Consider the following 26933-nt stretch of genomic DNA (forward strand, 5'->3'; position numbering starts at 1 on the left):
GCTGATGCTCCAGATTAAAGAAGGCCAGTTTTATTGCTTCTTTAATCAGAACAACAGTTTTCAGCTGTGCTAACATAATTAGAAAGGGGTTTACTAATGATCAAATAGCCTTTTAAAATGATAAACTTGGATTAGAGCTAACACAACATGCCATTGGAACAGGAGTGATTGTTGCTGATAATGGGCCTCTGTACGCCTATGTAGATATTCCATAAAACATCAGCCGTTTCCAGCTACAACAGTCATGAACAACATTAACAATGTCTACACTGTATTTCTGATCAATTTGATGTTATTTTAATGTACACACAATTAGATTTTAGTTCAAAAACAAGGACATTTCTAAGTGACCTCAAACTTTTGAACGGTAGTGTAGATGTTTACTTCCTTTTCGGTTCTTTCATTGACTCCACTCCCTTGCTCCAGGTTACTGCGGTGCCGACATCAAAGCACTTTGCACAGAGACGGCCCTGGCGGCGCTGCGGCGGCGCTACCCCCAGATCTACGGCAGCAGTGTTAAGCTGCAGCTGGATGTCAGGTATCCATGGAGAGGAGGAAACTGAAAGTCCATATTAATGGATTGGAATCCATTGTCTTGTCTGCATGGGGCCAATCCTAACTTCCACTTAAGTTTAATTTCCATGTAGTCTCCCATTGACATCAAAGCATGGTTAATACACAATTTTAATGAAGTGGAAGTTAAAATTCTCCCCTAAATCTGTATGATCTGCTGACACTGAATATCCATTCTGGATCAAGTATTCATTTATTGATCTATCTGTCTCTATCAGTACCATCGTGCTGGGGCCTGGGGACTTCAGCCGCGCCTTGCGGACCATCGTCCCTGCCTCCCAGAGAGCCCAGGCCCCTCCAGGCCGAGCCCTGTCCCCAAACATACGCCCCCTACTGGCCAACACACTGGACACAGTGCTGGAGGTCCTGCTCCGAGTTTTCCCCCATGCAGAATCACAGCACAGGGAGAGTAGAGGAGGTACGGGTTCGCTCTTTCTACCCGTCTGGGGATTGCTCTTTCTGTCCGTCTCTCCTTTTGCTCCCTATTTTGCTTCCCCCCCCCCCCACTTTCTCTTGCTCTCTCCCACCCCATATCTACTGGGAGTTGTACTATCTCTCATGCTTCTTTTAATAACTTCCATTTACCACTCCACCGTCCTTCCTAATAAACCATGTCTCTACTAATAAGACCAGAGCTTTCTCTAGTTTCCCCCCCTTGCTGTAGCTGTAGCAATTTTTGCTCAATGGGCTGTTAATATAGAAGTTATTTTAAATTGGAAGGACTTAAACATTTTTGTGGAAATTTTATAAAACACATCTGGCTTTTTTTTACCTGTGGGATCGTGTGAGACCAGCTACTTGGACAGCTGATGAAACTGGGTTTGCACAACCAAAGAATTTCTGCACAAACTGTCAGAAATGGTCTCATGGAAGCTCATCTGCGTGCTTGCTGTCCTCACCAGGGTCTCGACCTGCATCTTGGGGTCGTAACTGTGGCCGAATACTTATCTTGGATGGCCACTGGCACGCTGAAGAAGTGTGCTCTTCACAGAGGAATCCCAGTTTCCACTGTACCCGGCAGCTGGCAGACAGCGTGTATGGTGTCGTGTGGGCGAGCGGTTTGCTGATGTCCATGTTGTGAACAGAGTGCCCCATGGTGGGGTTATGGTATGGGCAGGCATAAGCTTAAGGACAACGAACGCAATTGCATTTTATTGTTGGCAATTTGAATGCACAGAGATCCTGAGGGCCATTTGTCGTGACATTCATCCGCCGCCATCGCATCACGTTTCAGCATAATAATGCACAGCATGTTGTAAGGATCTGTACATAATTCCTGGAAGTGGAAAATGTCCCAGTTCTTCCATGGCCTGCATACTCACCAGACATGTCACCCATTGAGCAGGTTTGGGATGCTCTGGATCCGACAATATCCAGCAACTTCGCACAGCCAATGACGAGGAGTGGGACAACATTCCGCAGGCCTCAATCTACAGCCTGATCAACTCAATGCGAAGGAGTTTTCACATCTGGGTTTTCAGTTTTATTTCTAGGTGGCACACAGTTTGTTTGACAGTATTTCCTCCTGACCTTCCTTCCTACTAGACATTGACAATCTGCTAGAGGAGGAGTTCAGTGAAGAGGAGACAGATGGAGCAGCTCCCTCCATCTACCACCTCCAGCCTGGATCCCCTAAGATGCACACACACCCCTCTACGGCACACACACCCTTCCTACACTTCACCACGTGAGTCTGACTACAGAAAACACCTCTACCCCTAGCCACACACACCCCACTGTATCAGTGCATTTTAATGCCACCTTGTGGCCACAAGGAGAATGACATGAGCAAAGTCAAAGTTAAAACCATTAGTCATCCTTCAGACCTGTCATCAAATACAGGAGAGGGAAGATAAATGTTCTCTTAGATTCGCATCAATCTACGAGGTACTTTATCTCATATAGATGGCTAATATGTTTAAAGATTTTGAAATATGATTATGGACATTATAGTCCTCTAACACTTTTTAGTTTAATCAATCAACTGCAGACTGATAGCCTATTTGGTAATGTAAGGACACATTTAAAAAAGAGAAGCTGATTCTCACTCTCTTCTCCCTCCAGATCAGCTCTCCACCAGCCCACGTCGTACCGGCCTCGCCTGCTGCTGGCGGGTCCCCCCGGTTCGGGACAGGGTTCCCACCTGGCCCCTGCTGTGTTACACCACCTGGACAAGCTGTCTGTCCACCGTCTAGACCTGCCCACACTCTACTCTGTCAGCGCCAAGACACCTGAGGAGTCCTGCGCTCAGGTAACACACACACCTCTACATATATAAACACACACACACACACACACACACACACTCATACAGATCGCAAATATGTATATCGCAAATGTATGATGTTTGGCTGTTGTGTGTGTCCGTCAGGTGTTCTGTGAGGCGCGTCGGAGCGTGCCCAGTGTGGTGTTCATGCCTCACATCTGTGATTGGTGGGATTCGGTTAGCGACACTGTAAAGAACACCTTTCTCTCTCTGCTCCAGGACGTCCCCTCTTTCACCCCCCTCCTCATCCTCGCCACCACAGAGACCTGCTACACACAGCTACCGCAGGAGGTAGGCTAAACACACCAGGGTTTCTGTTAGCCGGTAATAGCCGGCTTTTGGCCGATTTTTAAAAATAAATAAATAAAATGAAAAGCTGATAATTAAAATCTGGCACAAGCCAATTGCCCAGGAAAATAAATAAAAAATCCATTGCATAATTGAAAACTACATTCCAAAAGAAAATGTGTGCTTGTTTTAAAGTACTTATGGAAATGTTAATGTTTTAATGTTTGCAGCTGAACTGGTTAAAGAGTGGTAGCATTTAAAATGTCTACCACTGTGTTCTTATTTTTGGTCTTTTGATCCATTGCGTTTTACGCTAATAACCACTGATTATAGTTTAAATGTTAAGAATGTGAAGTTATGACAGCCTGAACATGTGGAAGTTGGTTTGGGTTCTCTAGCTTGACCGGTTCAATTGTTTCTGTTGGTGAGTTATTTAATGCTAATTTATGCAAATGTAAGTAGTTATAGTTGATAAAGGTTTTTAATCATTTGAAGTTAGTATAGCCTGAACACGAGCAAGTTGGTTTGGTGTCTTTAGCTTAAACGGTTCGAGTTACTGTTGGTGAGTTGTTTTATGCAAATTTACATAATTTGATAAATATTTTAAAGAATTAAAGTTAGGATATCTTGAACATGTGGAATTTGGTTTTGGGTTCTCTAGCTTGAACGGTTCAATAGTTACTGTTGGTGAGTTATAATATGCAAATGTATATAGTTATTAGGGATGTGACAAATGGAAAACATTTGACTGTTTAAACAGACTTAAAAAAACAAAACAAAGTGATAACAATGCAGAATAATAGTCCTATTACGTATATATCACCGCTAGGGCCAGGCAATATAATTATGTCTACCGCGACCCTTTACAGAGAGAGAACGCAGCTACAGTAGCATGTCAATAATTGATAACTTATCAGACAATAATTTTTTAAAAGTACCGCATTAGAAGTGTCTACCTTTTCAGACAGTAGAATTCTGCTCCTGGTTATAGTGTTCTATTGTTTCCCTGACACCAACAAATGTTGCTGGCTGATGTCCTGCAGTGTTGTTTATGCTATATTTTATGGTAGGGTAGCAATATTTGCTTTCTTTGTACTAAATGTCTCGGTAAGTTGTGATATTTAACAAACGTTACCATACTTTTTTAAAGAGTGGTCTGCTTGCAGGCAGCTTGCAGGCTAGGATTGATAGTTCTGGTCGCCTAGTGATGGAAGTTAGTTACTTTACAGACAAGTGAAATGAAAAAGGCCTAGCGTAGCCTACCCTAACAGACAAATAACATTCCCAACATCAGTGCCCGACCTCACTAATGCTCTTGTGGCTGATGGAAGCAAGTCCCCGGAGTAATGTACCAACATCTAGTGGAAAGTCTTCCCAGAAGAGTGGAGGCAGTTATAGCAGTAATGTACCAACATCTAGTGGAAAGCCTTCCCAGAAGAGTGCAGGCTGTTATAGCAGTAATGTACCAACATCTAGTGGAAAGTCTTCCCAGAAGAGTGGAGGCAGTTATAGCAGTAATGTACCAACATCTAGTGGAAAGTCTTCCCAGAAGAGTGGAGGCTGTTGTAGCAGCAATGTTCCAACATCTAGTGGAAAGTCTTCCCAGAAGAGTGGAGGCTGTTATAGCAGCAATGTACCAACATCTAGTGGAAAGCCTTCCCAGAAGAGTGGAGGCTGTTATAGCAGCAATGTACCAACATCTAGTGGAAAGCCTTCCCAGAAGAGTGGAGGCTGTTATAGCAGCAAAGGGGGACCAGATTTTGGTGTGAATGTTTGATGAACAGGTGTCCACATACTTCTGGTCATGTAGTGTATCTAATGAATAGAAGATATTAAAAGTTAAAGGAGAAGGATTTAAAATCGTTCGTTCAAAAAGTATACATATCAAGTCCTTTTACAAGCAATCTAAACAGGGGCAGTCTGAACATCTCAACGTTGGTTTGGAGTTGATCGCTTAAACGGTGAAAGTCTGGGCCTTTTTTTGCCATTTAAATGAGTTCTGTTTTATCACACGCGCACAGCATACAGATCCAGAACCTGTAAGCGAAACATCTGTGACACGGTGTGAGAGCTACTGCTACGGTTCTGTAACGGTTTAGTAGTTGCTGCTGGAAAGACGTGCTTTTATAAGCCCAATCATTGCGTAGCAATTCTAAATGCAATAGCGTCTTAAAGTGTTTGGAAGGCCACAATTTGAAAATAGCTATTTTTTTTTTTCAACTGGTAATTTGAAGCATGCTTCCCATTCGCCATTCAAGTGCATGTAGGCTTCAGCGCGTCACACCACTGCAATGGCCTGGAGGCAGTAAGCATTTTGAAGACGTATACTTGCTTATTTGAAACCTGAACGTTTCCCTTCATATTGTGAGGCATGTCTTACCTTGCTTCAAAGTAGCCTGGCCAAAATATCCAACCAATTATTTTATAAACACTTCCATTTGCAATTTGAAACCAGTAGGCCTAGCCTATTTCTTTCATTGTCCAGTAGCCAAAGGCACAACCCTAGTCATTAGCAAGTCGTATTAGTTATTGCATCTTTAGCTCTCCCCTCTTTCTAGATTTAATGGATATTTGGATCTGTCACTGGCATGTGCAGTGTGCTTTTGACAATGGTGTTTTCCTGCTAATTGCATTACGGACCAACATTTGCTTTGTGTGCATTGCTGTGCTTATAATGTGAAGAAATAATTTATCATATTTTTAAGCTAAACATTTATGTTGCATCAGCTTCATTGCTTTAAAAAAATGTGTGTGTGTAAAATATGTCCCGGAGTCTGTTTCAAATAGTCAATTTCTTATTCGCCCAAAACGACAAGCTGACCAATAGAATACTATGGGGATGGTTGATTGACTTGGGCTAGTGATTTTGCTCTTCGTTACCCATGTTGTTGTCTGAGGAAAAGTAAATGCAGTTTTTATATCATCTTCAAAGTGGGCATCGGTATTTGCTAAGAAAGATGCACATTGTTACATCAAGTTGCATGCTCTGTTAAGATGAATGACCATGATCTAAATGTGATTTCTGTCATTCTGGGTGGACGCCCTAATCAGGTTACGCACCCAATGGGTCAGAAAAATTAAATTAAAATACTGCTCGGCACCACATTGTTCCTTGCACACACACATATACACACACTTAGTGTTCATCATATTTTCACTTCACCACTCGCTTTCCCCCAATCTCGTTATCTCCGTCTCTCTGTCATCCTGTTTTCTCTGCAACCGCACGGCAAGCGGTACTGGAGCGCCAAGTTTAGGACCAAAAGGCTCCTCAACAGCTTCTACCCCCAAACCATTAGACTGCTGAACAATTCATAAAAATCGCCACCGGACATGCATAGTTACTTCACCCCCACCTACATGTACAGATTACCTCAACTAGCCTGTACCCCCACACACTGACTCTGTACTGGTGCCCCCTGTATATAGCCTCATTATTCTTATTGTGTTACTTTTTATTTTAGTCTACTTGGTAAATATTTTCTTCTTGAACTGCACTGTTGGTTAAGGGCTTGTAAGTTAGCATTTCACTGTAAAGTCTACACTTGTTGTATTTGGCACATGTGGAAAATAGTTTGATTTGAACCTGCATCTATCATTCCCTTTCCCACTATACATAGTGCCAGCTCCTGAATTAGTTCACTCATGAGAGAGAGATCTTCTTGCTAGTCAAACAACAAAGGATATATACAGTTGAAGTCAGAAGTTTACATGCACCTTAGCCAAATACATTTAAACTCAGTTTTTCACAATTCCTGACATTTGATTCTTGTAAAAATTCCCTGTCTTAGGTCAGTTACATGCTGACCAGACCGGACATGTCAAGTGCGCGAGCGTCGCAAAATAAATGTAGAAATCCTTGTTATTCAATTATTGCACCCACACTGCTCGCGCACGCCAACGGGCGTCAACGGGCGTCTGCGATGCCAAGGGCATAGAACTCCTTTCTATTTCTGACGCAGATCACGCTGCAAGGCCTGCCTCTCCCATCTCCTCATTGGTTTATAGAAGCAGGTACCCATGTGCCATCTCCCACCTGGGTATAACCAATGAGGTGATTGAAAGACGAAATGCTTTGCCGGTTGTCGTGGTAAAAGTGTAGATGCCAATCACACTATACATTCAAAGATGAAAAAGCCTGGAAGGAGGAGAGATGACTAGAAACAATTCGGTTGACCATTTTATGTGTAGATTAATTGTCGGAGTAGAAGACCTTGTGCATTTCAGGTAAAATAACAACTCAATGTTTATATCCCAGGACAAATTAGCTAGAAACAGCAAGCTAGCTAAATAGGACACATTATCGAGCAAGTGCAAGCTAACTAGCTAAATTGCCATACATGTTCAATTCTTTTTGACCTGTCCCCAAATTAATGTCATTGGTTCAGAGTTTGTTTTGATATATTAACCTGCGCGTTGTGATCGCGTTTGGTGTAGGGTGACAAAATACATTTATGCTCGATGGCGAACGTGCGCACCCGGTTTGGGTTCGGTTTTAGGATTACCACTTCATTTTAAGAATGTGAAATGTCAGAATAATAGTAGAGAGAATGATTTAGTTCAGCTTTTATTTCTTTCATCACATTCCCAGTGGGTCACAAGTTTACATACTCAATTAGTATTTGGTAGCACTGCCTTTAAATTGTTTAACTTGGGTCAAACGTTTCGGGTAGCTTCCCACAAGCTTCCCACAATAAGTTGGGTGAATGTTGGCCCATTCCTCCTGACAGAGCTGGTGTAACTAAGTCAGGTTTGTAGGCCTCCTTGCTCGCACACACTTTTTCAGCTCTGCCCACAAATTTTCTATATGATTTGAGGTCAGGGCTTTGTGATGGCCACCCCAATACCTTGACTTTGTTGTCCTTAAGCCATTTTGCCACAACTTTGGAAGTATGTTTGGGGTCATTGTCCATTTGGAAGACCCATTTGCGACCAACCTTTAACTTCCTGACTGATGTCTTGAGATGTTGCTTCAATATATCCACATAATTTTCCGTCCTCATGATGCCATCTATTTTGGGAAGTGCACCAGTCCCCCCTGCAGCAAAGCACCCCCACAACATGATGCTGCCACCCCTGTGCTTCACGGTTGGGATGGTGTTCTTCGACGTGCAAGCCTCCCCCTTTTTCCTCCAAACATAATGATGGTCATTATGGCCAAACAGTTCTATTTTTTGTTTCATCAGACCAGAGGACATTTCTCCAAAAAGTACAGTCTTCGTCCCCATGTGTAGTTGTAAACCTTAGTCTGGCTTTTTTTTATTGTGGTTCTGGAGCAGTGGCTTCTTCCTTCCTGAGGGGACTTTCAGGTTATGTCGATATAGGACTCGTTTTACTGTGGATATAGATACTTTTATACCCGTTTCCTCCAGCATCTTCACAAGGTCCTTTACTGTTGTTTTGGGATTGATTTGCACTTTTCGCACCAAAGTACATTAATCTCTAGGAGACAGAACCCGTATCCTTCCTGAGTGGTATATTGGCTGTGTGGTCCCATGGTGTTTATACTTGCGTACTATTGTTTGTACAGATGAACGTGTTACCTTCAGGCATTTGGATGAACCAGACTTGTGGAGGTCTATAATTTTTTCCTGAGGTCTTGGTTGATTTCTTTAGAGTTTCCCATGATGTCAAGCAAAGAGGCACTGAGTTTGAAGGTAGGCCTTGAAATACATCTACAGGTACACCTCCAATTGACTCAAATGATGTTAATTAGCCTATCAAAAGCCATGCCATAATCTTCTGGAATTTTCCAAGCTGTTTAAAGGCACAGTCAACTTAGTGTATGTAAACTTCTGACCCACTGGGATTGTGATTAAGTGAAATAATTTGTCTGTAAACAATTGTTGGAAAAAGTACTTGTCCTAAACGACTTGCCAAAACTATAGTTTGTTAAGAAGAAATTTGTGGAGTGGTTGAAAAACGAGTTTTAATGATTCCAACCTGAGTTTATGTAAACTTCCAACTTCAACTGTATGTATATAATTACATCTGTTTTTTTAAATTTATTTTTAATTTCACCTTTATTTAACCAGGTAGGCTAGTTGAGAACAAGTTCTTATTTGCAACTGCGACCTGTCCAAGATAAAGCATAGCAGTGTGAACAGACAACAGAGTTACACATGGAGTAAACAATTAACAAGTCAATAACACAGTAGAAAAAAAAGGGGAGTCTATATACATTGTGTGCAAAAGGCATGAGGAGGTAGGCGAATAATTACAATTTTGCAGATTAACACTGGAGTGATAAATGATCAGATGGTCATGTACAGGTAGAGATATTGGTGTGCAAAAGAGCAGAAAAGTAAATAAATAAAAACAGTATGGGGATGAGGTAGGTAAAAATGGGTGGGCTATTTACCGATAGACTATGTACAGCTGCAGCGATCGGTTAGCTGCTCAGATAGCAGATGTTTGAAGTTGGTGAGGGAGATAAAAGTATCCAACTTCAGCGATTTTTGCAATTCGTTCCAGTCACAGGCAGCAGAGAACTGGAACGAAAGGCGGCCAAATGAGGTGTTGGCTTTAGGGATGATCAGTGAGATACACCTGCTGGAGCGTGTGCTACGGATGGGTGTTGCCATCGTGACCAGTGAACTGAGATAAGGCGGAGCTTTACCTAGCATGGACTTGTAGATGATCTGGAGCCAGTGGGTCTGGCGACGAATATGTAGCGAGGGCCAGCCGACTAGATAATAAGGTATAAGGTGCTTTAGTGACAAAACTGATGGCACTGTGATAAACTGCATCCAGTTTGCTGAGTAGAGTGTTGGAAGCTATTTTGTAGATGACATCGGCGAAGTCGAGGATCGGTAGGATAGTCAGTTTTACTAGGGTAAGTTTGGCGGCGTGAGTGAAGGATGCTTTGTTGCGGAATAGAAAGCCGACTCTTGATTTGATTTTCTATTGGAGATGTTTGATATGAGTCTGGAAGGAGAGTTTACAGTCTAGCCAGACACCTAGGTACTTATAGATGTCCACATATTCTAGGTCGGAACCATCCCGGGTGGTGATGCTGGTCAGGCGTGCGGGTGCAGGCAGCGAACGGTTGAAAAGCATGCATTTGGTTTTACTAGCGTTCAAGAGCAGTTGGAGGCCACGGAAGGAGTGTTGTATGGCAATGAAGCTCGTTTGGAGGTTAGATAGCACAGTGTCCAAGGACGGGCCGGAAGTATATAGAATGGTGTCGTCTGCTTAGAGGTGGATCAGGGAATCGCCCGCAGCAAGAGAAACATCATTGATATATACAGAGAAAAGAGTCGGCCCAATGATTGAACCCTGTGGCACCCCCATAGAGACTGCCAGAGGACCAGACAGCATGCCCTCCGATTTGACGCACTGAACTCTGTCTGCAAAGTAATTGGTGAACCAGGCAAGGCAGTCATCCGAAAAACCGAGGCTACTGAGTCTGCCGATAAGAATATGGTGATTGACAGTCGAAAGCCTTGGCAAGGTCGATGAAGACGGCTGCACAGTACTGTCTTTTATCGATGGCGGTTATATCGTTTAGTACCTTGAGCGTGTCTGAGGTGCACCCGTGACCGGCTCGGAAACCAGATTGCACAAAGCGGAGAAGGTACGGTGGGATTCGAGATGGTCAGTGACCTGTTTGTTGACTTGGCTTTCGAAGACCTTAGATAGGCAGGGCAGGATGGATATAGGTCTGTAACAGTTTGGGTCCAGGGTGTCTCCCCCTTTGAAGAGGGGGATGACTGCGGCAGCTTTCCAATCCTTGGGGATCTCAGATGATATGAGAGGTTGAACAGGCTGGTAATACGGGTTGCGACAATGGCGCAACCCTCTCTCAGAAAGAGAGGGTCCAGATTGTCAAGCCCAGCTGATTTGTACGGGTCCAGGTTTTGCAGCTCTTTCAGAACATCTGCTATCTGGATTTGGGTCTGCTGTTGGCCGAGGTTGGAGTAGCCAGGCGGAAGGCATGGCCAGCCGTTGAGAAATGCTTGTTGAAGTTTTCGATAATCATGGAATTATCGGTGGTGACCGTGTTACCTAGCCTCAGTGCAGTGGGCAGCTGGGAGGAGGTGCTCTTGTTCTCCATGGACTTCACAGTGTCCCAGAACTTTTTGGAGTTGGTGCTACGGGATGCAAACTTCTGCCTGAAGAAGCTGGCCTTAGCTTTCCTGACTGACTGTATGTATTGGTTCCTGACTTCCCTGAACAGTTGCATATCGCGGGGACTATTCGATGCTATTGCAGTCCGCCCCAGGATGTTTTTGTGCTGGTCGAGGGCAGTCAGGTCTGGAGTGAACCAAGGGCTATATCTGTTCTTAGTTCTGCATTTTTTTAACGGAGCATGCTTATCTAAAATGGTGAGGAAGTTACTTTTAAAGGATGACCAGGCATCCTCAACTGACGGGATGAGGTCAATGTCCTTCCAGGATACCCGGGCCAGGTCGACTAGAAAGGCCTGCTCACAGAAGTGTTTTAGGGAGCGTTTGACAGTGATGAGGGGTGGTCGTTTGACTGCGGCTCCGTAGCGGATACAGGCAATGAGGCAGTGATCGCGGAGATCCTGGTTGAAGACAGCGGAGGTATATTTGGAGGGCCAGTTGGTCAGGATGACGTCTATGAGGGTGCCCTTGTTTACAGATTTAGGGTTGTACCTGGTGGGTTCCTTGATGATTTGTGTGAGATTGAGGGCATCTAGCTTAGATTGTAGGCAGCTCAAAGCTTCACCCCTTGGTACATGCTGTCTAGAGCTCTCAGCATTTGGCCCTACATGCCCTCCTGCTCTACGCGGGGTGTTGCAGGGGGAAGTGTTTGTCTCACTATGGTCGACTCATTAGCATTGGGGGAACCTGGTCTGTTGGATAGATGGATTTTCTATCTGTCTCTTGTTTCCTCCTATTCTCTCACTCTTCCTCACTCACTCACATAAAACCTGTAACTAACCATTGGGGGGACCACAAAACGGGTATTTTTTGTCGGGGTCGCGATTGCAGTGAGGTCAATAAAAACATAAAATGAGTATTGTTTGGGACAATATACATATGTTTTGGGAAAGGCACTTTGGAAAAAACTACTTGACTAAATCTATTTGTTTCTCTTAATTTTGATGAGAGATGAAAATGTAATTCATTTAAGGTTATTTGTTGATGTAAAAATCTAAATGTACTGATTTTAGATTTGGGTTAGGGTGTGTGTCTCTTGTCTGTGTGTCTGTCTGGTTGGTTGGTACAGATGAGGTCTGCTGAAGTTTGAAATTTAGTCTGTCCTTCCATGGGGTGTGTTCTGGCACTGGGTTTTGATGTTCTCGGGGTGTGTTCTGGCACACATTGGTGACAGCTATCCTCACAGCACTTCTCTTTGACAGGGGTTTTTGTCCCTACACAACACCACCACCACTCTTACAGTACCAGTCTGGAAGAGGGAGAGTGTGATGGGCAGGGAGAGTGCAACAGTGGGGGAAGGCAGGTGGTCCCAGCTGCCAGTCTCCCCAGCACATGTCTGGAATCCATACCCACGTAAACGGCATCTGGGCTGCAGCTAGGAGTAGGACTGGATGAGCTGGAGTTGGTGATGGTTGTTTCTGGGGGTGGGTAGTTAGGGTCTGGGTGGGGTGTCTGAGGCTGAAAGAGTGCCTTAAAGATAGGATAGAGGTGGGTAAGTGTGCAGGTAGTGGGAGAAGGTTGGAGGTTAGAGGAGCTTGTAGGGGATCTTTGTGCCTGATCAGAGTGACTCATTGCTGGGCTTCAGAGGCAGAGTGGGTTCCAGTGTGTGGTCTGTCAGCATTGTCACACTTTTGTAGAATCATCCATGTCCCCAACACACACACACACACACACACACACACACACACACACACACACACACACACTAGTCCCCCACTCGTGGAGCTGGCAGGAGTATGCAGTAGTGCTGATGTGTGTGTTCAAAACACATGAACAGCAGGCACAGCCAACACAAGAATGGTGGCAACACCATTGATTTAAACTCGTGTTTTAAACCATTCAATGAGCTGTAGCTGCTTCTGAAGTACAGAATGTATCTGTCTTTATTGTAAAGGCCTGAGAGACACCCATAGATCTCTGCTGTCATTTAAAACAATGGCAACAGAGACACACACACTATTTTAGTCTCTTTGTTTGAAGCCTTTAGTTTAGAAGGCATGAAGGGTGAAACCGAGAGTAAATTTTTGGGTTCTTAGAAAACAATGAATACTGGATTGGGGAGAGGGTTTTTTGTTTAGATGGGATACGGTTTATGTCAGAATAGACTTTTCGTAGCAGGTTCGGAGAACTTACGCAGAAAGTTAGGAGAATAGGGTTAGGAAAAGTGTTAGGGTTAGCTAAAATGCTTAAAAATTCTACTTTGTTACTTTGACAAACTGTATCCCGACTAGTAATGAGAGGGGAAGATAATCCCCCTCCTTTCTCTGCTTGTCTTTTAGCTGGTGGTGAGGCCATAATCAAGCTGCAATTCAATGGAACATTTGAACACAGAAACGCGCCCACACACTCCACGATACCTAATCAATTCCTCTCCAACTGTATTGTTCATTTCTCTTTTTAAAAATGTGTCGATCGATTCAAGTCTCTCTTGAGTGGCAGCTCTGTCTTGTTCACTACAAAAAAGGGGTGGAGGGGGGAGAGACGTGAGCGGGGAGAGAGCTGGAGGAGCAGAGGGAGAGAGATCTTTTTATTTTATTTTAGCAGACCAAAGGATTTGTTATTCTTCCAGAGCAGCAGAGGCTTGGCTGCTGTGTGCCACTGATCCTCAGCCAGGTAGACCTCTCCTCTCTCCATCCCTCCTCTGTTCATCCCTTTCTCCGCTCTCCCTCCACACATCCCTGTATACTCCACGGCCTTCCTTGGTCAGGCTGGAGTAAAATCATTACCTTGTGTGTTCTGCAGACAGAAGCTCCCCTACTGTCTTTCTCCCTAACACACCTCCGTCCATCCCTTTCTCTCTATCTCCCTCTTCCTTTCTCTTCCATCCCTCACTTTCTCCATCCCCACCAAGGAGTATCTGGCCAAGAGATGGGGAAAGAAAGGAAAAGAGGGAGAGGGAAAGAGAAAACAAACTTGTCAAAGAGAAAGAAAGAGGGAATGAATGAATGTGAGAGACAGGGAAGATATGTTAGGAGGTGAACAGCAGGCTGTGGAATAGAAGCTGTGTAAGCCCACCCTCTCAGGGTGTTCTGCACAGTGATTGGATGTCAAGCTCTTTAAAACACATTCTCGACATGGAAGTCTAGGGTTGTGTACTATACTGTCGGTTAACTAATTCCTGAAGACTCCTTAACGCCTAGGCTTTAGCTCAGTTGGCTGACTGGCTTTCAACACCAGGTTGGTAACTTAAGCTGACCACTGAAGGGTCATTACCTTTTGGCCCAGTAGTTGTCTGTCTGTACTGTTAGTCTTGTTGAGTCAGTATATTTACTAACCTTCCCAAACCCACTCTGAAGTACTTGTACAAAGAATTTGATTTCTCCTAAAGCCTCTGATCCCAACTCATGAATACTGCATTCCTAAAAACAACACATCTTCTGATGGGTTGACTGAGACATGGAGCCGGGATGTGGGCTTCTCTCTCTACCTACCTATTCAACATTCAACTCCAGGTAACAGACAGAAGGTTGAAGACTAAAATGGACAAGTTAGGACAACCTGAATAAAGCACAAACATGAAGTTGTTGCCCTGATGCCAGTTAGTATAAGCATTAACAAACACTAGACATTGACTTAAACTAGCTGAAGCAGAACCAGACAGAAACTAAAAGCACACAGCAAAAGTGTTGTACAAGACAAGTCCAGGGCCCGGTTTCCCCAAAAGCATCTTAAGGCGAAGGTCATTGTTAGAACCTTCGTAGGAACATAGTTAAATCTCCACGCTGTTTCCCAAAACCATGGTTATTAAAAACATGCCTCAGACCACTCCTAGAACATCTAAGTGGGTCGTTAGATATTTGTTTTGTCCTCCTTGTCACTTTATACACACAGAATTGTGTGAGAATATCTCTGTAACTGCCAATAACTTGAGAACGATGTGGACTACAAATACAATGTTGCCCATGTCTTTGCAATTGATATGAACAAGCAACATATAAAAAGATGCTTCAAATTAGAATCTAGATGACTGCATTAAAATATAAACAGTAGGCTATATGCCTATTTCAATCATATTGAAGACATTTGATGTTCAATCAATTGATTTCTATGTTGCTACTTGTAGGTTACTGTCTGTAATTTGTTAAATATAACATGAGCAATGATGTGCCAAATTGGTGATTTAGTGCATTTTTATTGGGTAAGCATTAGAATAAGCCCCCTCAACATTTGCAGCCGTAGGTGGTAGTATTTCTCTAGGATCTGATCCGTAGTCAGTATTGTGAAATAATTCTGTTAAGATTTTTTAATAAAAAAAATATATATTTTGAAAATACATTTTACCCCCCTTTCTCCCAAATTTTCGTGGTATCCAATTGTTTTTTAGTAGCTACTATCTTGTCTCATCGCTACAGCTCCCGTACGGGCTCGGGAGAGACGAAGATTAAACTTGTCTAACACACACACACCCACCCACCCGCGGTCTTGTTGTAGCAGCTAGACAGACTGACAAGCTAACATTGACGGTCAATATCAAAAACCCCATCGATCCTCTTCATGGAACACATCTTTGTGTTTATCCTTTATCTGAAATTCAGCATTTCTCATTGTGGCATAATATTGATGTTTGCTCCATCCCGGCTTTGTGTAGCTCCTTTGGGAACCGCTAATTTAATCTTTGAACTTTGAAAAGTAAAGTTGTAGAAAGTGAGTGGCTCAACAGTAACAAGGCAACAGGTGGTGAATGAAGCAGGATCATATATTACTGTGGTATTGTTTTACAGATAAAGACAAGAACCCACACATTGCTATGTATAGTACGTGCTCCCAACTTAACTTTATGACAACGTGGGCAAACTTTTGTTTAATGGGCTGGAGGCACTGTCCTACCACCTTTTATTCATTCAACATCTGTCTACTGCTACTGACCTTGACACTTCAAAACAATTGTCTTCAATATTACATTGGCTTTTCCCTCAACACCAAGTCTGGACAAATCTAATACAAATATTCTGATCCCATACACCAGGCACAAATCCATTGGATATAGTGGAACTGAGCTGTTTCTACAGTTGTGTTCATACAGTGGAGATGTTGTCTCTCCCAGGTGAAGTTGATGTTCCAGAGGACGTACGGAGAGGTGGTCAGTCTGTCTCCACCTGGAGAGGAGGACAGACGAAGGTTCTTCACTGACCTGCTACTGGTACAGGCTGCTAGAGCATCGCTACCCAGGAGACATACAGGTACTATGCATTCACACACACAGAGGCTTACAGGTTATTACACACACACACACACACCAGGGTTGGGTCAATTCCATTTAAATTCCAGTTATTTCCCAAAGTCAACCAAATTGGAATGGGAATTTCAGTGTACCTTCTGAATCTTTCATCTTGTCTTTCCGTTTCCTCTCCTGACACACACATTGCTCAAACCACTGTACAGCTCAATTTCTCTTTGTGCTCTTGAGTCCTTTAATTTTTCCTTCACGTGGAAAATATACATTCTATGGCTTAGTAAGAATGTAACAGGAGGGCTGACTAGTCGTAACAGCACCTGTAGTACTCCCATCTCTCTCACATCTCCCTCTACGACACTCCCCAACCTCCCCTACCATTAACATCCCTATACTCTGCTCCAGCCTCCTTTTTTCCCCCCTCTGTTCCTTTTCAGTGTAAATGAGCTGTACACCGTGGCTTTCAAATGGAAATAAAGCAGCGTCGATCGCAGCATCCTCATTGATGCAAAGCAGGGGTCCCACACGTACACACACACATTTACCCACACGCTTGACGTTCTCTTAACCAGCGTCACCTGGAATGTTTTTTTCCAACAGTCTTGAAGGAGTTCCCACATGCTGAGCACTTGTTGGCTGCTTTTCCTTCTCTGCGGTCTGACTCTTTGCCTTGATGACAGCTTTGCACACTCTTGGCATTCTCTGAACCAGCTTTGAGGTAGTTATCTGGAATGCATTTCAGTTAACAGGTGTGCCTTGTTAAAAGTTAATTTGTGGAATTCCTTTCCTTAATGCGTTTCAGCCAATCAATTGTGTTGTGACAAGGTAGGGGGGGATACAGAAGATAGCCCTATTTGGTAAAAGACCAAGTCCATATTATGGAAAGAACAGCTCAAATAACCGAAGAGAAATGACAGTCCATCATTACTTTAAGACATGAAGGTAATTCAATACGGTAAATTTCAGCAACTTTGAAAGTTTCTTCAAGTGCAGTCGCAAAAACCATCAAGTGCGATGATGAAACTGGTGTGAGGACCGCCACACGAAAGGAAAACCCAGACTTACCTCTGCTGCAGAGGATACGTTCATTAGAGTTACCAGCCCAAATAAATGCTTCACAGAGTTCAAGTAACAGACACATCTCAGCATCAGCTGTTCAGAGGAGACTGTGTGAATCAGACCTTCATGGTCGAATTGCTGCAAAGAAACCACTATTGAGATGGTTTGGAATGAGACGGACTGCACAGTGAAGGAAAAACATCCAACAAGTGCTCAGCATATGTGTGAACTCCAAGACTGTTTGAAAAGCATTCCAGGTGAAGCTGGTTGAGAGAATGCCAAGAGTGTGCAAAGCCGCCAAGACAAAGGGTGGCTACTTTTTTGGTTACTACAAGTAGCAACATAGTTTTGATGTCTTCACTATTCTACTATATATATATATATATATATTACTGCTCAAAAAAATAAAGGGAACACTTAAACAACACAATGTAACTCCAAGTCAATCACACTTCTGTGAAATCAAACTGTCCACTTAGGAAGCAACACTGATTGACAATACATTTCACATGCTGTTGTGCGAATTGGTATAGACAACAGGTGGAAATTATAGGCAATTAGCAAGACACCCCCAATAAAGGAGTGGTTCTGCAGGTGGTGACCACAGACCACTTCTCAGTTCCTATGCTTCCTGGCTGATGTTTTGGTCACTTTTGAATGCTGGCGGTGCTTTCACTCTAGTGGTAGCATGAGACTGAGTCTACAACCCACACAAGAGGCTCAGGTAGTGCAGCTCATCCAGGATGGAACATCAATGCGAGCTGTGGCAAGAAGGTTTGCTGTGTCTGTCAGCATAGTTTCCACAGCATGGAGGCGCTACCAGGAGACAGGCCAGTACATCAGGAGACGTGGAGGAGGCCGTAGGAGGGCAACAACCCAGTAGCAGGACCGCTACCTCCGCCTTTGTGCAAGGAGGAGCAGGAGGAGCACTGCCAGAGCCCTGCAAAATGACCTCCAGCAAGCCACAAATGTGCATGTGTCTGCTCAAATGGTCAGAAACAGACTCCATGAGGGTGGTATGAGGGCCCGACATCCACAGGTGGGGGTTGTGCTTACAGCCCAACACCGTGCAGGACGTTTGGCATTTGCCAGAGAACACCAAGATTGGCAAATTCGCCACTGGCGCCCTGTGCTCTTCACAGATGAAAGCAGGTTCACACTGAGCACCTGTGACAGACGTGACAGTCTGGAGACGCCGTGGAGAACGTTCTGCTGCCTGCAACATCCTCCAGCATGACCGGTTTGGCGGTGGGTCAGTCATGGTGTGGGGTGGCATTTCTTTGGGGGGCCGCACAGCCCTCCATGTGCTCGCCAGAGGTAGCCTGACTGCCAAATCAAATCAATGGCCTGACTGCCATTAGGTACCGAGATGAGCTCCTCAGAACCCTTGTGAGACCATATGCTGGTGTGGTTGGCCCTGGGTTCCTCCTACTGCAAGACAATGCTAGACCTCATGTGGCTGGAGTGTGTCAGCAGTTCCTGCAAGAGGAAGGCATTGATGCTATGGACTGGCCCGCCCGTTCCCCAGACATGAATCCAATTGAGCTCGTCTGGGACATCATGTCTCGCTCCATCCACTAACGCCATGTTGCACCACAGACTGTCCAGGAGTTGGCGGATGCTTTAGTTCAGGTCTGGGAGGAGATCCCTCAGGAGACCATCCGCCACCTCATCTCTAGCATGCCCAGGCGTTGTAGGGAGGTCATACAGGCACGTGGAGGCCACACACACTACTGAGCCTCATTTTGACTTGTTTTAAGGACATTACATCAAAGTTGGATCAGCCTGTAGTGTGGTTTTCCACTTAAATTTTGAGTGTGACTTCAAATCCAGACCTCCATGGGTTGATAATTTTGATTTCCATTGATAATTTTTGCGTGATTTTGTTGTCAGCACATTCAACTATGTAAAGAAAAAAGTATTTAATAAGAATATTTCATTAATTCAGATCTAGGATGGGTTAGTTTAGTGTTCCCTTTATTTTTTTGAGCAGTGTATGTGTATATAAAACCAAAGAAGTAGTCACCCTTTGCCTTGAAAGTTATAGTAAAAATAAAGAAACCCTTGAATTAGTAGGTGTTCTAAAACGTGTGTGTGAGGTCCCCCACTCTGTCCTCTCCGGGGGTTCCCCCTGAATAAAACAGCAGCCCTACTTCCATCAGGAGCTGCTTGTAGAAGTGTGAGGGAGACTGGGGAGAAACAAGGGGAGAGAGGGAGCCCGCTATAAACCCAGCACTATTACCCATAATTACATTCACAGTTGATCGTTAGTAAGCAGGACGGAAGATGATGCTAATGCTAAAGTGAAGCAGGACTATCACTGCCTGAGGCGAAGAGGGTGAGGCAGGGTAGAATTTTCAGTTTCAGAATGGCAGACAACTTCCATATTGTTGTCCAATCCTTCTCCTTTTCCCACTCTTCCTTCCCAATCATTTCACATCTACAGGGGTTAGAGATTGATTTGGAATTCATCACATTTATCACTCTGTGGGCCAGAGACTTGGGGGTTCAGGGTTTTTGCTGATGGGATGATGATGTGTTTAGAAAGAAATCAATTCTGTGTTTCCCCCTCGCCTGTGGTTCTCACCTCAGCTTTCCCCCATGGATCAGCTGAGAGTAGAAGATCTGAAGGGGGGCCCACTCTCTAACCCCCCCCCCCCCCCTCTCTAGCTCTGCAGTGTGAGGAGGTGCTACCGGTAGCGGAGACCCTGGACGCCAGGGTTCTCTCCCCCGAGGAGCAGCGTCGTCTGGCTGACCAGGAGGAGAACACTCTGAGAGAGCTGCGTCTGTTCCTCAGGGACGTCACCAGGCGCCTTGCCGTAGACAAACGCTTCAACATCTTCAGCAAACCTGTCGACATTGAGGAGGTGGGCAACAACACATAGATGGCTTGTTGTTGTAGATATGGTAGCATAACTCAGTAGATGGTAATAGAAAGATGGGCATGTGCCACCCTAGAAAAGTTGCTTTGTGAATTGAGTCCTTTCTGCCCCTCTCACCTCTTGTCTCCATTTGAGTGTTGCACTGATTGTAGTGAATTGACACTGCTGAACCAATTTCTCTTTTGATTTAAATGGAGTCAATAGCAGTTTAAATTGTGATGACTGTGACTCCTTTTAGGTGTCAGACTACCTGGAGGTGATCCGTCAGCCCATGGATCTGTCTACTGTCATGACAAAGATAGACACCCATAAATACCTGACGGCTAATGACTTCCTGGTGGACATAGACCTGATCTGCAGCAATGCCCTGGAGTACAACCCTGACAAGGACCCCTCAGGTACACATGGAGAGATTCAGGTTTTGGCTATGCCCTACTGGCACCCTATTCCCTTCATAGTGCACTACTTTTGACCAGGGCCTGGTCTGGTCAAAAGTAATGCGCTATGAAAGGAATAGGGTGCCATTTGGGACCCATTGTTTACATATATAGCTCATCTGGTGCACCTCTCGGGACTAACAATGTATGCTACTGGTAATGTTACCAGCAACATAAGTCAGTAGTAACATAATTATGGAGACATCCACATTTGGGAACGTGCCTAGCTTGTAGATCCAGGGATGTGCCTAGCTTGTAGATCCAGGGATGTGCCTAGCTTGTAGATCCAACCAGGGATGTGCCTAGCTTGTAGATCCAACCGGGGATGTGCCTAGCTTGTAGATCCAACCGGGGATGTGCCTAGCTTGTAGATCCAACCGGGGATGTGCCTAGCTTGTAGATCCAACCGGGGATGTGCCTAGCTTGTAGATCCAACCGGGGATGTGCCTAGCTTGTAGATCCAACCGGGGATGTGCCTAGCTTGTAGATTCAACCGGGGATGTGCCTAGCTTGTAGATCCAACCGGGGATGTGCCTAGCTTGTAGATCCAACCGGGGATGTGCCTAGCTTGTAGATCCAACCGGGGATGTGCCTAGCTTGTCAGTCTTGAGTGATTCGGTGTCAGTTTCTCAGACTTACGTTATTAGTACGCTGCAGCTATGCAACATAGTGGCATGCAAGGCTTATCTAGTGAAGACTAGCTCTGTCTTGTCTCGAACCAACCTAAACATTGTTTAATCACAGTCACACACCAGCAATTATCAGTACTATCTTCTGCTGCCGTTTCCATTCACTTAACACTTTACCCATGTACGATGACACAGGAGAATTTAAATCCCAGCTATTCATCTGATACATTTGACTGTGACAAAAGTAATTAGATGTAGTAGATATGAGTCTTATTCATTATGATTTATGAAAGTGCTCCAAGGCAGTGACAACTTGGAATTGGTTTTCTTTCGTCACTCAACTTGAAATCATATGCACAGTGAGACAGAACCCCCTAAAACTATCATCGCCCCAGCTTAATATCTCTGCTGTTTCTCTCTGCAAAGCTGCATCTGCATGAGAATATTTTTGTTTCTCAGTGGCCCATTTCAATCCATTTTTATCTCAACCTCATCCTCTGCACCACTGTTACTGCCAGTGTAGCCAGATAAAAGGAAAAAGCACTTCACACACACTACACTACATTACTACCCACACACCCTGAGAAGCAGGGGCCACGTGCACACAGTCTCACACACACAATCCCACGCAGTTGAAGACTTGCGAAAAAAGTATTGTCAAATCAATTAGAATAGCATACATTATTTAAACACGCGGGCTGTGTTGGTGCTTACGTGAAAGTAAAAGTTGTATGTATGGATTCAGGCTTATGAATAATTCCCACACTGTGGGAAAAACTGAAGTTCCCTCTGTGTCTGTCACAATGGAATAACTATGCTGTGGCAATAATTGAAAGCCATAGCGATGGAAGCCTAGAGACTGAGGACCTGACAACCAATCAATTCAAATTAATCTCCCTGGGATACTGTAAATCTGTGCGCCCACTAAACCAAAGAAGGTAATTTCTAACGGCTTGCTACTCAGTTAAATGTAGATTTACTTGCACGTACGCACACACACACACGGCAGGTAGCCAAGTGGTTAGAGTATTGGGCCAGTAACCGAAAGGCAGGTGGAGAGCCCCTGTCATTTGTTTAAATGCAGTGGCCACAAAAGGATGCACTAAAGGGGGAAAATGCAATTTAAGGAGTTTTAATAAGTAAACCTAGTACGTGACTCCATCCTCTAGTGTCCCTGGGAATAGAGTCCAGCCCAGTGCAATCACATTTGATCATTTTGGAGTTTTCTCAGACTTGATGGCTTTTTGAAACACACCTATATATACTACATCACCAAAGTATGTGTACACCCTTTTCAAATCAGTGGATTAGGCCATTTCTGCCACACCCATTGCTGACCGGTTTATAAAATCTGCCCTGGTCAACTGTAAGTGCTGTTATTGTGAAGTGGAAACGTCTAGGAGCAACAACGGCTCAACCACGAAGCGGTAAGCCACACAAGTTTAGCTAACAGGATCGCCAAGTACTGAAGTTCCTAAAAATCGTCTGTCGCAATTACAGGTTCTGTAGTGACGCCTCTAGCACTGAGATGCAATGCCTTAGACCGCTGCGCCACTCTGGAGCTCAATCTTAACGCTACAGCATACAATGACATTCTAGAGTTCTGTGCTTCCAACTTTGTGGTAACTGTTTGGGAAAGGCCCTTTCCTGTTTCAGCATGACAGTGCCCCCGTGCACAAACCGCGGTCCATACAGAAATGGTTTGTCGATGGGTGTGGAAGAACTTGACTGGCCTGCACAGATCCCTGACCTCAACCCCATCAAACACCTTTTGGAAGACTTGGAACGCCGACTGCGAGCCAGGCCAAATCGCCCAACATCAATGCCCGACCTCACTAATGCTCTCGTGACTGAATGGAATGTGGTTATCATAAATTGACCAATTTTGTTAGTTTGATGGTTCTAGCAGTCCATTGTCCCATTAACAAGCATCCATATGAGCAAACCTATTTAATTTTACTTCATATTTCTCTAGTATGAGCTACTTATTGTAATGAACTATATCAGCCAAATGCCTGCGAACGGTGGTGTCAGTTCAGCTAAACATAGGGTATGACATTTTCACGCAATATTAGGTTTAAAGGTCTGTGGAACAGCATATACAATGCCAACCACTACTAAACCTCATCATAAATGGACTAATTTACTTGTGGAACAGAACTTCCACTGGAATGTGAAATAAATGCATAGTACACACTCAAGTCACAACAAGGCCGACTTCAAATAGACATCCATTTTTCACCTTAAAATTGCAACTTCTATCATCACATTTGCAGACTAATTTAAGATGGGCTACTATTTCTAATGTCATGAGTAGATTGCGTAGTCATAATTTAGGCTAATATATCTCAATCACTGTTAGCAAAACACAGTTCTGAACAATGCATGCCTGAGCACATAGTGACAGAGTAGGCCTAATCAGAGATGTTTCTTCTTTCTTTGCATGTGAAAAATGTGGTCTTTTATGAACACATTCCATGCAGTTCTGCTACACTTTATATGACTGGAGACAGAATGTGGAGCCTACTCTGCTGACACTGACAAATGTAAAACGACCTTGTCTTGAATGCAACCATCTAATCTAGTCTTATGAAAATGGGAGACGCAAATATGATGTCCTTCTAGCCTGTAGGAGAAAGTTATTGTCCCCCCAAAACTTTCCAGTCATACTGATCCAATGATAAAGGCAGGGAATATGTGCACTCACCGGTCTGCTGGTGCCAGTAAGATGCGCTGCGGTTTCCGCTGGTGCCAGTAAGATGCGCTGCGGTTTCCCCTGGTGCCAGTAAGATGCGCTGCGGTTTCCCCTGGTGCCAGTAAGATGATGTTAGTCGACTATTTTGTAGCCTTCTTTGACATTTTTTGGTCTTGAGCTAGGGTATGGTGTCTGCAAATCTGCCTTACCCAACTGATGCCCCTGCCTCGTATGGTCGATAATTGGTTGGTTTATCGTGCCTCTTCTACTTCCCCTCTTTCTGTTCTCATCTTTCTCCTCCTCTCCCTCTGTTTGGAGTCAAAGCTGAGGCTGTCCTCTACAGTCTTGCAGGAATGTCTTTTTCCCCTGCGTTTCTCTCACTTCATTATGTTAGAAAACCAAATCTATCCACTCTACACTGTCAAACCCGCTCCACCTCTAGAGGAAAACGCCCAAACATTGTCAAACTCACAGCCAACAAACTCGGTCTACACAGCACCCGGGAGGTGGCGGAATGTCCTTGTCAGTTCTCCACAGAAGTGACAGGGTTCGATAATGGAACAGACTTCCACTCAACACTCACCCTGCACCCTGTCACCTCACACTCTGACAGACGAATAGTACCGATACACACACATACACACTGCTGCAATTAGGCCGTCTTTTAATTAGTGGTTAGAAGCTGTCAGATGGTGACCTCTGGACCTCTGTCTGTACCTGTTGGTTGGGTGGCATAATGAGAGCAGGACATCTGTTTACACACGTGGACACACACGAGTGCAAACACACACGTGGACACACACGAGTGCAAATACGTCTCATCTTCTTTGCTGCTCATATTATTTTTCCCTCAGACATTTGCCTTTTAGGATAAAACAAGATTTGATTATGTTAGAGGGAAGGTGTGTGCCGGTCTCTGTCTGTGTTTAGATATTCAATATGTGTGTCTTTGTGAGAAGGGAGGATAAGATTGACTGTATTCCTGAGGCTTGTCTCCGAAGTCACCACCAAAGGCAGCTCTTTTGTCTCCATCCAAACAGTGAGAGAACAGTATAATCCCTTGTGCCCAGTGTTGGGGGCCAGACAGCAACACAGCCAGCAGTTTGTGTTGTGTCCAGCAGAGGGAGGGTTGTGAGAGGCAAGGCTAGTGAGGGTCAGAGGCAGGGAGACGAAGGAATGAATTATATGATGATAATAATAAGAGCTGTCATATGACTCTACAGGGCGAAGTCATTTAAACTGTTGCTGTAATGTTTCTACAATGCCAATGTGTGTGTTCATATAATGTGTGTGTTCATGTCAGTCTGTTCTCTCCCTCCAGATAAGATCATCCGCCACAGAGCATGTAGTCTAAAAGACACGGCCCACGCCATGCTGGCCTCAGAGCTCGACCCTGAGTTCCACCGCATTTGTGAGGACATCAAGGAGTCGCACAGAAAGAGGGGTGAGGAACACACACACAGAGGGAGTGGTGTTATATTCCAAGGTGCTATACTATGTTTATTTAATTGAACCTTTATTTAACTAGGCAAGTCAGTAAAGAACAAATTCCTATTTACAATGACAGCCTACCCCGGCCAAACCCACCCCTATCCCGGACGGTGCGTGGTCCATTGTGCACCGCCCTATGGGTATATGTAGTAGCTCATGATGTTCCACTAGTCAACAGTGTGTTCACTGCTCCAGGGTGATTGGCGATTACATAACTAGCCTCTAATGGGATCCAATCATTTATTCATATGTAAAGTCAAGAGAGACTGTCATGCACAAACAAACTAATTAGTGCACATGTACAAGGAGGATAGAGGGACAGTATTAGTAGTCATAGGTAATTGGTTATACAACATGTACATATGCTGCTTGATTCTACACACACAATCACACATGCTCAACCATGTGCAATCACACGCACACGCCATCACACACACACACAAACACACAAACCGGATAATGTAAAAATCTACACACACTGCACATATTGTGCATAACTGAGGCAAGCCCCTCCTGTGATAGTGCTGGAATGGGGGGTGGAGGGAAAAGGGAGAACGGGTTGTGTGCAGGGCGATACACTCTTACCGCATAAGAGATTTTCCAACCTTTTCATCTTAACCGTTAAGGCTAAAAGTCTCCTTTCTCAGAAAGACAACACACACACACACACACACACACACACACACACACACACACACACACACACACATGAATATTTTAGGAGCAGAAGTTAGCTGTCTGACAGGGAATTCAGCAGTGAGAAATGCTGAAGGTATCAGTTTGTGCTGTTGGATCGCCTGGTGTTGGGTTGCATCAGCTAAACCTCATCTGGGATTATATTGCTCTGACCTGGAGTCGGAGAAGTGTGTGTGTGCTAAGTATCAGTGTGTTAGAATGGAAATGTCTGCTCCCTGACGTTGGTTTGATACCTCACATTTATTCCTCTTATTCAGACAGCCTGACTCACCGGGACATTTAGAGGCACTCTGATGCACACACACACAAACGCACAGACCAAAGTACATGAAGTTGTCCACTGGATTCTAGTTATTTGGATTCATCAATCGATGAATGCTGTTTTGTCTCAGTGTCTGTCTGTACACTTACATCCCCTTCAGTGTGTGTGTGTGTTAATTGATCTGGTGTGTTATCTGCAGACCTCCAGACTCCGGCCTTGCCGTCTGTCCCCCTGGCTGCCGTGGTAACCACCAGGAAGCCGGCTGTAGAGGAGAATGCTGGAAACAGCACTCAGGGACAGACCATCGACAAGCAGCACTGCAGCAGCAGTGAGTACAACAAATCAAATCACAT

At 44.4% G+C, this 26933-nt stretch overlaps 1 protein-coding gene across 4 annotated transcripts in view; it reads left to right on the forward strand.

Annotated features, from left to right (window-relative positions):
* The window catches only part of atad2b (ATPase family AAA domain containing 2B), a 129858-nt gene that overhangs the window by 23552 nt on the left and 79373 nt on the right, over positions 1–26933 (forward strand). For all 4 annotated transcript variants that reach the window (XM_031800745.1, XM_031800746.1, XM_020454923.2 and 1 more), the window contains exons 15-24: positions 427–538; positions 792–991; positions 2119–2260; positions 2638–2824; positions 2945–3130; positions 16301–16436; positions 20159–20355; positions 20609–20768; positions 25453–25575; positions 26780–26908. In XM_031800745.1, the coding sequence (XP_031656605.1) occupies positions 427–538; positions 792–991; positions 2119–2260; positions 2638–2824; positions 2945–3130; positions 16301–16436; positions 20159–20355; positions 20609–20768; positions 25453–25575; positions 26780–26908 (1572 nt within the window). The remainder of the gene's footprint in view (positions 1–426; positions 539–791; positions 992–2118; positions 2261–2637; positions 2825–2944; positions 3131–16300; positions 16437–20158; positions 20356–20608; positions 20769–25452; positions 25576–26779; positions 26909–26933) is intronic.

This window comes from Oncorhynchus kisutch, linkage group LG21 (assembly GCF_002021735.2).
Source record: "Oncorhynchus kisutch isolate 150728-3 linkage group LG21, Okis_V2, whole genome shotgun sequence".
In the NCBI taxonomy this organism is placed as follows: Eukaryota; Metazoa; Chordata; class Actinopteri; order Salmoniformes; family Salmonidae; genus Oncorhynchus; species Oncorhynchus kisutch.